The sequence below is a fragment of the Cynocephalus volans genome, chromosome 8 (assembly GCF_027409185.1).
Source record: "Cynocephalus volans isolate mCynVol1 chromosome 8, mCynVol1.pri, whole genome shotgun sequence".
Lineage (NCBI taxonomy): Eukaryota > Metazoa > Chordata > Mammalia > Dermoptera > Cynocephalidae > Cynocephalus > Cynocephalus volans.
The window spans coordinates 120,370,306-120,384,828 of NC_084467.1; the positions used below are offsets into that span (position 1 = coordinate 120,370,306).

Below are 14,523 nucleotides of genomic sequence, written 5' to 3' on the forward strand. Positions count from 1 at the left end.
TGTATCATGCTGGGGGTGAGGTTGGAGGGAGGACTGGATTCTGAACAAAACTTTGGTTTCAGAAGAGACAGAACGTGCTGGAGCAACTCACTTCCTACTCTGCAGTGCTGCTGTCAGCCGCAGGGCATCTTGGGAGAAACACTTTGCATCTGGCCACTCTTCTGGTTAAAGTAGAGGGAGCAGTCTGGTGTATTGGGCCAAACTTTGGATTGTGACACAGAAATGTGATCTGAGTCAAATCCCTACCACTGACTAGCTATGGGCCTTCCACCGCTTTCCTCATAGATGTTTTGTAGTAATAGTATATGCCCTGCCTGGCACATAGGGCTATTGGTACAGCACTTTGCAAATTGTTAAAAACTCTATTTCAGGGTCAACATGGCAATGGGGGAGACTATGACATGGATTGTAGCCAAAGGAGCAGGAATGCCTGCCTTGGGCAGTCAGGCCTCCTCCCCAGGAGGTCCCTAAGGGAATTATACACACAGGGGACAGTGGCAAAGGGAGAGCAACATTGTTCTACTTTACTGGTAGCTAAGTGTAGGTCCCAAATGCCAATGTAGGTGCTCTGGTAAACTGGACTGGGGCATGTCACCCAGGTTAGAGGCCTCTACGAGCCTCTTCTTGTTCACTAAGTCACTGGTGCCAAGGACTAAAACACTTAGCATACTCAACAACATGTAGGATCAGTGTCAAGGAGAGGGTCGGAGCAGGCCCTGAGTCAGGTGTGGCTTTCACCGCGTGGAGGGATGGAGCAGACAAGAGTGCTGTCTTCTGTGTGTGACGTTTGAAGTGTACATCAGCCTCACCCACAGGTAATTTTGGCCTCATTGGCATCTTGTTTCAGTATTTCCTCACTGTATTAGTTTGTTGCTGTTATTTATAATAGAATAGTTGAAACTGGGTAATTTATAAAGAAAGAAAACTTACTTCTTACAGTTTCAGAGGCTGAGAAGTCCAAAGTCTAGGAAACACATCTGGTGAGGGCCTTTTTCTTGGTTATGACGTTCCACAGCAATGCAGGGTGTCACATGGTGAGAAAGGGCTGAGCAAGAGAGCTAACCTGCTCTCCTTAAAAACCCATGAGAGCCACGCCCATGACCATCCATTAAACCATCAACCCATTACTCCACAAAAGGATCAATCCAGTCACTAGGGCATGGTCCTCACAATCTAATCACTTCTTAAAAGACTCCACCTTTCAAATACCATAATTGGATTTCCCATCCTCTTAACATTGTTACAATGGAGGTTAAGTTTCCAGTACATGAACTTTTGTGGGACACATTTGACCCATAGCACTTATTCTCACTCTTTCCTTCGATTTCACTTCTCAGAGAGTTTGGAATTTGAGAAATTGTTGCCTCATCCTCAAACAATTAGGATTTGCCATGCAGATTTAAGCATGATCATCTGTGGAACCTATCACCTCAGCTGGAGAAATTACACATTTGATAAGAATAGGCCAAATGATACTAGATTCCCATGTCTATCCCTTGATTCAAATCTGACTTGGATAGTGAACAGAGAAGTGTTCCAGTTGGGTATATAGCCATATTTCTTGCTAAAGCTGTCTGTGTATGGTTTTGCTTAACCACGGTTTTTGAAAATATCAGCTAGTCCTTGGCCCAGAGCCATCTTTCCTAGGGTCAGATAATACAGGAGCTTTACTTGGTGTGACACAGGCACCCTTGTCAAAGATCAATTGACCTTATGTGTGTGGGTTTATTTCTTAACTATTCTGTTTTATTGGTCTATAATGTCAGCTTTTTTTTTTCAAGTACCACACTGATTTAATTACTGTAGCTTTGCAGTATACTTCCAAATCTGGAAGTGTGATACCACCAACGTTGTTCTTTTTCAAGATTACTTTGGCTATTCAGTTCCTTTCCTGGTTCCATATGAATTTTAGAATTCTTTTTTTCTATTTCTGCAAAAACACACCACTAGGATTTTGAAAAGCAATAATTTCTGCATCAGTTTCAAATTTTTTTTTTATTATTCTTCTCATGATGGGTTCTATTTTCCTGCTTTTTTGACATGACTGGTAATTTTTTCTTGTGTGGAACATACTTTTACTAAAAAAGGAAATCTCTATCTGAAGTTCAAATTTAACTAGGTATCCTGTATTTTAGGTGGAGGCCCTATGTCTTGAGAACTCTTGTCCCCTTGACCTTGCCAAACTCTTACCTTTGTCTCCTAGGCTCAGGGAGTTTTCCAGCTCTGCCTGAGTTCTCGCTTATTGTGCTGTAGCCTGGACAAACTCTGATGGCAGTAAGCTGGTGCAATTTTAGGGCTTATCTTCTTTGTTTCCTGTCTCTCAGAGATTGTTGTCCTTTGTTGTCTGATATTCTCCATCTTCAAAGACAATTTTTCATGTATTTTGTCCTTTTTGATTATTTCATACAGGATGGTAAATCTGGTCCTTGTTACTCTATCTGGGTTAAAAGTTGAAGTCCATCCCCAGAGATTATTGTTTTTAGCCAGGAGCCAGAATATGGTGCTAATGGGGGCCCAAAATTTATCTTCACAGGAGAGTTTTTTGGTTTGCTTCATAGTTTCATGCAATCAGCTACCCAGAAAAGAGAATGCTGTGGATCACAGGGCTACCTGGTGTTTATGAGGATGACTCACTACTGCTGGGAAGTTGATCGGAAGTGCACATCTGTTAACAAGGACATGGGGAGGGGCCACTGGGGTCACTATCAAACATGAAGGATAAATGAGCACACTACACTATATTTCATTACTGGTCAGAGTTTGAACCAAAAGATAGGTTTGGCTGAGAGTCAAATCTTGGAGGCTTAAATGGTATTTGGAGTCAGGGCCAAGAAGACAAGTCTGGTAGACTCGGAGTGGTCAAACTGGTGTCATCTAGGGATTTAGGAAGATTTAAGTCCTCTTATTCCCTATTCAATAATCAGTGAGATTCATTCTAGGGGGCTCTAGAAATACAACTATAAGTTTGGCCTCTCTTTTGTCTTTGGTTTCTCTTGGTCTAGCTATATGCCGCTACCCTTTGGGCATGTCTGGAGGCCACATTCCTGATGAGGACATCACAGCTTCCAGTCAGTGGTCAGAGTCCACAGCTGCCAAATATGGAAGGTGAGGACAGCTACCTCAAGAAAGCCTGCATTCTGGGATAGACAGATTTCCTGGACACAGAGCCCTAACTTGAAGGATTGAGGAAGAGGGGTGGTACTGGTGGGAGCTGGTGGGAATGGGGAAAGGACATCAAGGGGGCCTGTCCTGCTCTGTGTTTTCAGGGAGAGAACTCAGGGCTTGGCCACATGTACTGGTCTGGCAACCCCATCCCAACCACAGAGGCCTCAGAGCCACACCACCTACAGCAAATGGGTTCGTTGATATGCAGTGAATTTGCTTTACCTGACCTTTTCATTGTGAGTTGCTTCAGGAGGCAGGTCAAAATGGCAGATATGAAAAGGTGCAGATTATGTAGGACACTGGCAGTTAGTGTCCACTCCTCTTCTCAGAGGGTATCTGTGAAAGATCACTCACTATGCAAAGCATCGAGGGCTTGACCAGACCTTGAGGCTCCAACAAGTTTCTCCCCTCTCTTAAGGGTATCTCACATAGAAGAGCCATCCTACACATAAACAGAGTGTGGCATAATTTCAGGGGTGCTCTAAATCAATAAAGTCCCTAACTCAAAAACTGCTCTGCTGGTTGGAGCCTAATCCTCCTGCTGGAATAGAATTCTCATGGTGTAAAGTATTGATTTAGTTAGAAAGGAATCATCCATAACAAAAGCAACCCTAGTAAACCTTCCTTCTGATATCTATCATCGTGTGTGAAAGACTAGAGTGATAGTTGGTGGGGCTGGCAGGGAGCAACAGATTAGTGGGAGACATCGTGAGAAATGGGAGCATTCCAGGGAAGAGGGAAAGTGGTAAGAAGTTCCCCCAATAAACCTTATGCTAATTTCACAATCTTGCTCAGTGGTAGCTTAGCCTGGACTTTCTGCTGGGCTGCCCATCCTGTCTGTCATGCCCATACTGATGGTTAATTCCATTGCATTTGCATAGGCCACGCTGGAGATCCTTCTGTCCCTTCCTCCCCAATCCTGTAACTTTCTATCCGAGCAAGGAGTGGCTATCTTTGTTAAGCTGAGTCTGAAAGGAGGAGGGGGATGGTGTAATGACTCCGTAGGGGAACAGAGGGTAGACAGTGTTTCATTTCCTTCGAGGTCTCTAAATCAGGATGGGAAATAAAAGCTTCATGTGATCCAAAGGACTCCAGCTCCTTGCTGGTGACTGTCTCTGGGTTTCATGGTGCTCCAGGGAGAGGAACTGACCACAAATGGGTTCTGTGGTGGCAGTCAGACCAGGGAGGAGAACCCAAAAATTCCATCTGGACTGGGCCCCTAGACTGCTCTCTTCCCCCAGGACAGAGCAGCTGCTTGCTGTGAGGTGGTGAACAGAGCAGTGGTTTCACAGCTGCCCTCTCTCTCCCCACCCTCACCTCTCAAGGCTGGACTCAGAGGAAGGGGATGGAGCCTGGTGCCCTGAGATTCCAGTGGAACCCGACGACCTGAAGGAGTTCCTGCAGATTGACTTGCACACTCTACACTTTATCACTCTCGTGGGGACCCAGGGGCGCCATGCAGGGGGCCATGGCATAGAGTTTGCCCCCAGGTACAAGATCAATTATAGTCGGGATGGCACTCGCTGGATCTCCTGGCGGAACCGGCATGGGAAACAGGTAGGAAGAAGAGACCCTGGGATGTCCAAGATCATGTTTGACTTAGGCTAGAAGAAGAGCACAAGTTGTCTGTGTAGGTCTGTGTGTCCACAGGTGCGGCATGCCCTCGTAAACATGTGAGCCAGGGTGAGGCAGGGTGGGAAGTGGACAAAGAGAGCAACATCAAGGCTATGGGAAAGCTGAGTGGATGCATTCTGCTCCTTGAACTAAAAGGAATTCTTCCATCAAAAGGGTGATGGGGGTGAAGAGAGGTAAGCACGACTTAATACCATCTCTTCACCCTTTTCTCTCTCCTCAGGTGCTGGATGGAAATATCAACCCTTATGACATTTTGCTAAAGGACCTGGAGCCCCCCATCGTGGCCAGATTTGTCCGATTCATTCCAGTCACCGACCACTCCATGAATGTGTGCATGAGAGTGGAGCTTTATGGTTGTGTCTGGCTAGGTAGGTCTCTAGCACGGGGAGCTTATAGACCTTATTAAAAACTGCTACCCCTGGGATATAAAGGGAATCAAGCCAGAAAAGGATAGGATCAGTTACCCCTGGAATGAAGTGATTCCCTCTTGGGTAGAGAAAGAAGCATTTTCCACCCACCCAGGATGTGGTGCCCCACACACAGAACGATGCATTCAGAGTCACTCTGCTGACTGCCACTGAGAAGTGCTTCTCAGCAGGGCTCCCTGTGAGCCCAGGTTGGGTCCTAGTGGACACGCTACACAAGCTTGTGCCCTTGGAGCATCACCTAGCTCCCTGGGGTAGCTGGTCTGAGCAGCAGGCATGTCTTTTCCCCAGCATCACAGACACAGCTATGTTTCCTTTGGCAGATGGCTTGGTGTCTTACAATGCTCCAGCAGGGCAGCAGTTTGTACTCCCTGGAGGCTCTGTCATTTATCTGAATGATTCTGTCTATGATGGAGCCGTTGGGTACAGGTAAGTTTTGGGAAGCTTTGATCATCCAAATGGGAAGATGGCCATCAGGAGAGAATAATAATTTATCATGGCTTTGGGTCAATAATTAATCAATCAACTGGCCAGTATTTATTTAGTTCCTGTACTAGGCATTTTGAGATAATTTAGATGAATAAGTATACATGGTCTTTATTTTCAAGGAATTAAAGTCTGGTTTGGGAAGACAAAGTAATTATAGAGAAAATGACCATAAATTATGCAAAGCAAAGGCTAAAATTTGTGGTTTGGCTCTATTTATGGTGGTCATATTCTTGACCCTCAAAACAGGACATATGGTCTGTCATAAGTGTTGGCCAACTTACAGGAAAAAAAGGGCCAGAGGACTGAAGTAATAAGTATAATAAATTGGTCAGACCAAGAAGTTCAGGAAGAATGGACCCATTAATATAAATGCTTTAGAAATTGTGAAAAGGAGACAAGTAAGGCTTGTAATAGACAAGGAAAGTTTCTAGGATGAAATGAGAATGGGAGCAGAGAAGGTGGGTAGAAGGAAGCGGGGACAGGACAAGGATGCCCTGATGAAAGGAGGAGCTGGAGCTGAGAGCAGCAGAATGAGCCAGGGAAGGGGCCTGAAGTGGATTCACGGAGGGCTATGGTGGAGAAGTGAGATCAGATGCAGTAGGAGTTAAGGTCTTGCTCTTCTCCTAGCAGGTCTTGCTCTTCTTCTAGCCCAACTCAACACTTGTCTCTCTCAGCTCAGTCAAGATTAAGCCTGGCAGAGAGGTCAGACCACAGTGAAGTCCAGACCAAGTGACAGAGTTTGCTGGGGGTTGAGAAAAGGAGATATTCATGAGTTTCAGGAAGGGGAGTGTGGAATTACTGCAGATGCATTGGCTTAGGTGTGATGAACAAACCATTGGCCTCCAGCTGCCATGCCCTGGGTGAGGCCTGATTCATCCAGTCTTCTGCTCCTAGTCACTTCCTTTCTATCTACATAGTCACTGTTCTTTCCCATTTGCTTAAACTGTCTTGGCGTCATTTCAGTCAGCCACATCCCGACCAGCATATACTGAAGACATAGAGAAAATCAGAGATCAATTGAATTCAGTTTCGTTTAATAAATCTTTGTTAATAAACCATTGTGATGTGCAAGAGATTTTGCTAGGCATGGTAGGTACTCAAAGATAATGAAGGCATTGGTCCTACCTATAAGGAGCTCATAATTTGCAACAGGGGATAAGACAGGATATAAATTGCTGCGATACAAGGATATGAGTAAGAGATATTCTATGAATGCTCTGGGGCTCAAAGGAAAGAGTAAACTGTAGTGGAAAAGCACAGGATTGAGAGTGAAAACACTTGAGTTCATGTACTAAAAGTTATTTCTGTGAGGTTTAAGTGATTTAAAAATGTATAAGCATTTTCTAAGGTAAAGAGTTATACACACTGTTATTGTTTGATTGGAGCACCAGTAAACACATGGTAGAGTAGATGAAATCTGAATTGGGCCCAAAAGGATGGGTAGAAGTCTTTCAGGTAGAGAATCTTAAAACGGAATTTTAGGCAAAGTGATTAGCATGAAGAAAAAAGAATCGTGGTTGTAAACTTTAGGGGAAAGTCTGGGAAAATCAATAGTGTAGTTGACCTTGGGCCATATTTATGTAGCAAAGTAGTAGATGAGAAGCATAACAAGGCAGATTATGCCGTATTTATAGGAACCTGAATGTCAATGCGAAGAGGAGCAAGAGAAGGTGGAGGAGTAAGAGTTGTCTTTGTTCTTGTTTTTCACGAACATGATCATCAACATAATGAGACATTGAAGGTTTTTAAAGATGGGGAAGGAGGTGATTGGAGCTGTGCTTTAGATAGGTTAATCAAGCAGAATGCAAAAGGTAGATTTGTGTGGAATGAGGAGGTAATGAGGGACATTTTTAAATTTCAAATTCTGTCAGGTGAAAAGAGTTAATGACCAAGGCCATAATGGTGATTGTGGCAATGGGGAAAAATGATATTCATTTAGGGGATATTTGCAATCTGATTGGGTGTAGGGGACAAGGCAGTAGGGTAAGAAAAAGAATTAGATGAAGCCTCAGTCTAAATGACTGAAACCATGGGAATGACATTTATTCATCACTCAACAAACATATTTGAAATGCTTACTAAGCACCAGACCCTTTTCCGTGACTATGAAAGAGAAGTACAATTTGCAGAAAAGGGAAACTTAGGTGGAAGATTTGGTTTAGTAGGGGATGATGATGGGTTTAGTTTGGGATATAAGTTTAAGGGACCAATAGTACATTCAAATGGAGAAATAGAGAAGGTACTGGAAAATGGCTCTGAACACCAGAGGAAAGACAAAAACTAATTATAGAAATTTAGACATAATTAGCTTCCACTTAATAACTGAGGTAATGAAATATCTGGTTGTGGTGGCTGAGTGATGAGATTCAAGATACCTAGATCAGAGTCTCAGGAAATAGATAGCGTTAGTAGCAAAAGTTACTTTTGTAATTAAAAAAAAAATCAAGAATAATATGTGCTTGTTGTAGTAATTCTAATAATTCTGAAGTATATAAAGTAAACCTGGAAAGTTTCCTTCCTTATTTCTTCTCCACCTGATTTAATTTTGACCAAGGAGAAACTGAATATACATTCCTTTTGATTTGTGCTGCTTTTCACAAGACTTTCATGGGATTTATTTTTATGGGGATAATGGGAAATATATGTATTGCAAGTAAACATGTTCTCCTAGTCTTCTGATCGAGAGAGAAAAAAAGATGGCACATTCTTGGAAGGGAGATCCAGGCTCTGGTCACTGTGGATAAAGCCAGTCAAATTTTATAATTTGCCAAACATTTTTCAATGAATAAATATATTAAATATGTGTCTGTAAGGCTGGCATCATCACTCTTAACCTTTTTTTTTTTTTTTTTTGGAATTTGGAAATTTTACATATCATTGATTCTGGCTGTTAACCTCAAGGGTTACATCCATTATTACTTAAAGGTGAATATCCCACTCTTGTTTTGGGAGATTCCTGACATATCTTCCAGAACTCGAGATGCAGAGCTTAAGGAGAAAGAAGTTCCACATGATGGGCTCTTGCTCTGTCCCTCCATAAAAAGAAGGAAAGAGGCCTCTTTATATCTTTTAAATAGTCAAATGAACATAAATATACTCACACCCCATCTAGCAGCAGAGCAAACTCAGCCATCCAAAACACAGTCTCACACTCAGAAGTAGAAAAGGCTGCCAAGCTAGAACACAAAACTAAATCTAATACCTTAGACTCTCAAGAAATCCATGCAATTTATTCCTTAGGTCTAGTATTCTCATATTTAATTAAAATTAAAACTAAATTTGCCTTTAAATTTGGCAGAGATTACTTTTTTATTGCCCTTTAGTTTGATATCAAATTGGATTATAGGAAATGTGAGGTATAAGAAGGCATGATTGGATTCTCTGAAATTAATTCACTGAATGATGACAACATACGGTAAAAGGAGAATCAGAAAAAATTTCTAACAGGCTCTGGGAACATTTATTTAGTGACCATTTATTTAGGGGCAATTATTATTATTTAGTGCTATTATTTATTGTAATATTCATTCCGTGCATTTATTTATTCCTTCATTTACTTAATGAATTAATTCATCAAATGCATTTGATAATTTTGAGTCATTATATCAAGACATTCTATTCAGTAGGCAAGGATACAGTAGATTTTAGGAAGCTTTTCATATAAAATGATAAAATAACGTTTAAGACTTTTGCTACTAAAGTGGTAAGCATTAAATATTTGGTACAATTCACTTATATAAAATTCTCAGTTCTCCATTGATGCAGATAAATGAATCGGTACTATAGAAGAACTTTGATTTTTCATAATCCCTCAACCTCCGAGATAATCAGCTCTTATAAAAGCCAGGGCGAAGAGCTGGGTAAAACCTCTTCCATGAATGTGTGATTAACTTCAGGTTTCTCTCTCCTTTGCTTCTCCTCTCCTGGCCTGAGCAGTATGACTGAAGGACTGGGCCAGTTGACAGATGGGGTATCTGGCCTGGATGATTTCACCCAGACCCATGAATACCATGTGTGGCCTGGCTATGACTACGTGGGCTGGCGGAATGAGAGTGCCACCAATGGCTACATCGAGATCATGTTTGAATTTGACCGCATCAGGAATTTCACTACCATGAAGGTCAGTGGACTTAGGTGTGGTGGAACTTCTTCAAAGGGCCAAAATCATAGTGTGGTAGAAGAAAGACATACAGAAAGAAACCTGAACTGATGGCAGCAGAACTGGATTTAAACACTAATTCCACTACTAACCAGCTACATGCATTTCAGAGTCACTTCATCTCTAAGGGCTTTTTTCTTCATTCATGGGTTAGACTAGATCAGTCGTTCTTGATGTTTTTTGTTTTTCTTTTTTTCATCCCAGCACCAGAGCCAACATATCAATTCCATTAGGCACAGTAATTATTTTATCAGCTATCACGGAGCAGTGAAGAGGGAGTAGGTGAATTTTGTTGAGTGATTGGATGGACGGGTTGGTGATGGAGCCTGGTAAATGCAGACACCCGATAAGAACTGGGGAGGGGTTTACAGCCTATTTCTATTTTCTCTGAAGCAGGCCCTCACAGGAGAGCCCAGCCTTGATGTTAGGGTTGAGAATATCTCTGTTAATAAAATAATAAGTTTGCTGGTACCTAGCCCAAACCATTAATTTTCTTTTCCCTTACTCAGTCCCAAGTCTGTTTCAGAGAGAAAGGAATAGAAGGGAAGCAAAGTCCATGCAAAAAATGGCCCGATTAAATGCTAAACCTGAATTCCAAGCTTTAGGAAGACTAGGACTTAAAGGTAGAGAGGGAAGCTCTTTTGTTGGATAAAAGAGGCCCCAGGAGCTTATGTGGTTTGCACATAACTTTTACTGGTTTGTGAGGGAGCATAAGGAAACGTCAAATAAGCCCCAAGAAAGTGCACAAGAGAATTCAGCCTCATATGTGGGTCCCCGTTTATCTGTTCTCCCCATAAATAGTAGGGAGCAGATATTAACAGCCAACAAATTGGTGACTGCTTCTATTTACATCAGTCCTAAGCTTCAATATTTGTTTCCTAAATTCATCCATTCTTCTATCTCGTTATTAACTTATCAGCTATATTTGGAACACAAATAGCACTCGGCTAGGTTCTGGGGATGAACAGGTGAATAAGAAATGGTCCCTATCTTGGGACAATTTGCAGTGCAGTGGGGAAGCTACTATTTATTTGCAAAAGGAGGTATATAGGACAATATGGGACCCAGAAAAAGGAAATCTGTGCTTCCTTAAGAATTCCTACTAAATCAAAGAAACTGGGAATCAGAAAGATAGTGCATGTCTGTTATATTACTCCCAGAAGTTAATATGATAATATTTTCTAATTGGATTAATAGCTATTAGTGAAGTGTAGAAACATTTAAGATGAGACAGAAGGATCAACACATGCCCAATCTGCTATTTTATGTTCAAGGATGAAGAATGAATAGTAGGTGTTCTGTTGTCTTCTGGGTTTCTCTTTGGCAGGTGTAAAACATACTATTCTTTGCAGTTTTGTTGGGGGGTAGGGGAATATGCATAGTAACAAAAATGTGCTTTAAGAGGAAATTTATTTGTATTGTTACATAATGTGTATACACATAAGCACCTACGAGCATGTATGTAAATTCACAAATATTCACAAATATATACCATTGGGAGAATTTCTAGTCTCACAAATAATGAAATGTGTTTCAAACTCTCTATAAAGTTACAAAATTTAGTTAATAGACTTTGATCTTCCTGAATCCCCAGCAGCTCCTGTTTAGTTTATCACAGGTTAAAATTATTCAAAAGCATATTCTGCAATGAGAAGATGCCAGAAACCTCTAAGGAGCTGACTCATGGCCAGTCCTTTTAAAGCCAAACAGGTCTCCAGCATATTTTAATTTTTCTGAGACAAATAAAAAGTAAAAGAGGACTTTGACTTTCAAGGCACTGATGTCTTCTAGAGAGTAGTTTTTGCTTCCTAGGCAAATTACTACTCATTTCCTCCCCTAAAGTATAGTTTAAATGCACCATTAAAATATACTAATGCATTTTCAAAATATATTGCATGAGAGGTCTTCAAAAAGTTCATGGAAAGATTTGTATTAACTTTAATTTTTCCACAAACTTTTTGAAATACCCTTGTATTTATTAAACAAACATATAAGAACACATGGGAATGAAATCCTATGCTATTTATTTGCATTCCAGAAGAATTCCCAAAACATCTGTAGGAGAGATTACCTTCCCCACAGGATACTTATCCAACACTTTGCAGATTTCAAAACGTCTGAAAAATCTATTGAAGCTGTAGATGGCATTTCTTTGATTTTTTTTTCTTAGCCTTGCTCCATTGACTTGTGTTCAATAAACTGGAACGGTTAATTCATCCCAAGGAAGGTATTAACACACATTTTTATCATTAAAACATTTGGAGGAAAATCCAAATGGCAAAGTTGAGATGATATGCTACATCTCTACATGGCATAATATATGAAAAGAGCACTGGAGTAGGAGTCCAGAGTTCTAGACCCAGTTCTGTTGTTGACCAACCACAGGCAAGTCAAACCTCTATGAGCACCCTTATCTCATTAGTAAATAAACAGTTGGATTAGATAATTTTTACAATCACTAGTAACTCTAATATTCTGTTCTTATGGTATCTCTGTTCTATTTCTTTAATCATTAAATTTCTATAATCATTCCTGCTACTGCTTTAGCTAAAAATAAATTTGGCACGGTAATCCTGTATTGACTATCCAGAAACCAGGGGAGGTTATTGAGGACAGTCAAAGGGTTACAACTCAGGGCCTAAGCAAGACATTAAAATGGAAACAATAAATATATTCCTAGCATGACGATGTTTTTCTAACCTATGAAATCCTTAAATTCAGGAGATGGTGGCCAGCAAGGCTCTATTTTCTTCATAGGACTAGGAAATGTTACTGAACTACCCTGAGTGACTTGAGTCAGTTACAAATATTCATGCTCCATTTTTGAGGGTTGTTAAACACAGCAATGTGCCACATAGGGGCAGTTGGGAATCTTTGTTCCTGATGACCCTTAAAAACCATACAAATATCCTGGTGAAATGGTCATGGCAGCAGACAAGAGGCTACAAGCTAACTTCCAATAGACCTTCTTTTCTCATCTCAGAAATTATCTATGAGGAAGATTATGCCCTCATCAGAATGGCTTTACCTAAACTGAATTTAATTAAGAGAAATGATTAAGTTGGTGTTTCTGGCTGAAAAATGCTGATACATGGCACTTGAAATGAGATTACTAAAAAGAAAGATGAAATTGTTTTGGATTGTGTATTATTTCAGGTTTCTTACCTAACTATTGAAAAGGCGTGGTCTAGCTTTGAAATGTACCTAGAAGGAGGTAGGGTGGCAGTCTTCTTTCTCAGTTCAGCATAGCTCAAATCTGGGTAGATGGCAACTGTGGTTGAGAGGATTATAGCCTCAAGAGAGTTGAGGACAAAGAAGAACCTGAGAGGATGCTGGTCTAGCCCTCACTTAACAAATGAGGAAACTGCAGCCCAGCAACACGACGTAAGGTGGCCAGAGGACACAGCTGCAGAGATGTAACTGGGATTGCAGCCAGGTTTTCTAAATTCTGACCGATGTATCACTGCTACTGTTAAGTTCCTAGAAGAGAAACTCAGAAGACTGCAGAGCATCAACTATTCACCAAGGGTGGTGCTCAGGGAAGCAGGCAGATCTAGGGTTCTATTGGGTCAGCTTGTATTGTGTCCCCATGCAAACTAGCAGTGACAACCCGTCACTCACCTGCCTCTTTCTCTGCCAGGTCCACTGCAACAATATGTTTGCTAAAGGTGTGAAGATCTTTAAGGAGGTGCAGTGCTATTTCCGCTCTGAAGCCAATGAGTGGGAACCAAATGCTGTCTCCTTCCCTCTTGTCCTGGATGACGTCAATCCCAGTGCTCGGTTTGTCACAGTGCCCCTCCACCACCGAATGGCCAGTGCCATCAAGTGTCAATACCATTTTGCTGACACCTGGATGATGTTCAGTGAGATCACCTTCCAATCAGGTAGGGAGCTCTTAGGGCCCCATAGGGAAGTGGAGCCAGGCACTGTGTCGAATCTTGAAAAGTTAAAACGTATTTAGGACATTGCCTGCAGCATTAAATTTTAGATGGTGAGACAAAATCCATATAATGATTTTTCAAAAACTGTTCAAAATGGTACCAACAATAAGTAGCCAGAAAGGGGAGTGGGGGGGGGCACTAGAGAGTGGGTTTGTCATGGACAGTATTGAAGGAGTGAGACTTGTACTGGGTCTGGAAGAAAAGTACAGGCGTAAAATAACATAAGAGAGGAGAGACTAATTTAAAGATAAAACAGAAGACCGCATCCTTTCTGATTTGTTTTTTGAAAGAAGAAAAATTCAAGATGGTTTGCTTATTAAGATGTACTGATAAGAAAATAAAGCATATATTTAGAAAACAGGTTTTGTGCCTAAGTGCCTTCTCTGCTGATAATTTAATCTATGAGTAAATGGGCGGATTATTTTATATGAGTATTATTGAGAGCAGAAATTAAGATGTTCAAAAGCAGTACCACTGACACTGTGTTCACTGGGGGATGAATAAACTCCCATCCACCCTCAGGGATTCTCTAGGCAGAGTAATCACTTCACTAATTATGGCTAACTATGAGAATACTTCGGAAAGTTCATGGAAAAATGGAATTGAAGGATAGTACGAATCTTTCCATGAACTTTTTGAAGTACCCTCACGTAGCTATGGACTATGGTTTTAGTTTTTTTGGATCTCTTGAGCTTTAAATCCAATGTCA

General features: G+C 41.2%; 1 protein-coding gene across 1 annotated transcript in view; it reads left to right on the forward strand.

Moving 5' to 3' along the window:
* DDR2 (discoidin domain receptor tyrosine kinase 2) overlaps positions 1–14,523 on the forward strand; it is a 136,575-nt gene that overhangs the window by 105,296 nt on the left and 16,756 nt on the right. The window contains exons 3-8 of the mRNA XM_063105236.1: positions 3,003–3,105; positions 4,491–4,722; positions 5,021–5,168; positions 5,549–5,654; positions 9,651–9,834; positions 13,514–13,757. Of these exons, the coding sequence (XP_062961306.1) occupies positions 3,003–3,105; positions 4,491–4,722; positions 5,021–5,168; positions 5,549–5,654; positions 9,651–9,834; positions 13,514–13,757 (1,017 nt within the window). The remainder of the gene's footprint in view (positions 1–3,002; positions 3,106–4,490; positions 4,723–5,020; positions 5,169–5,548; positions 5,655–9,650; positions 9,835–13,513; positions 13,758–14,523) is intronic.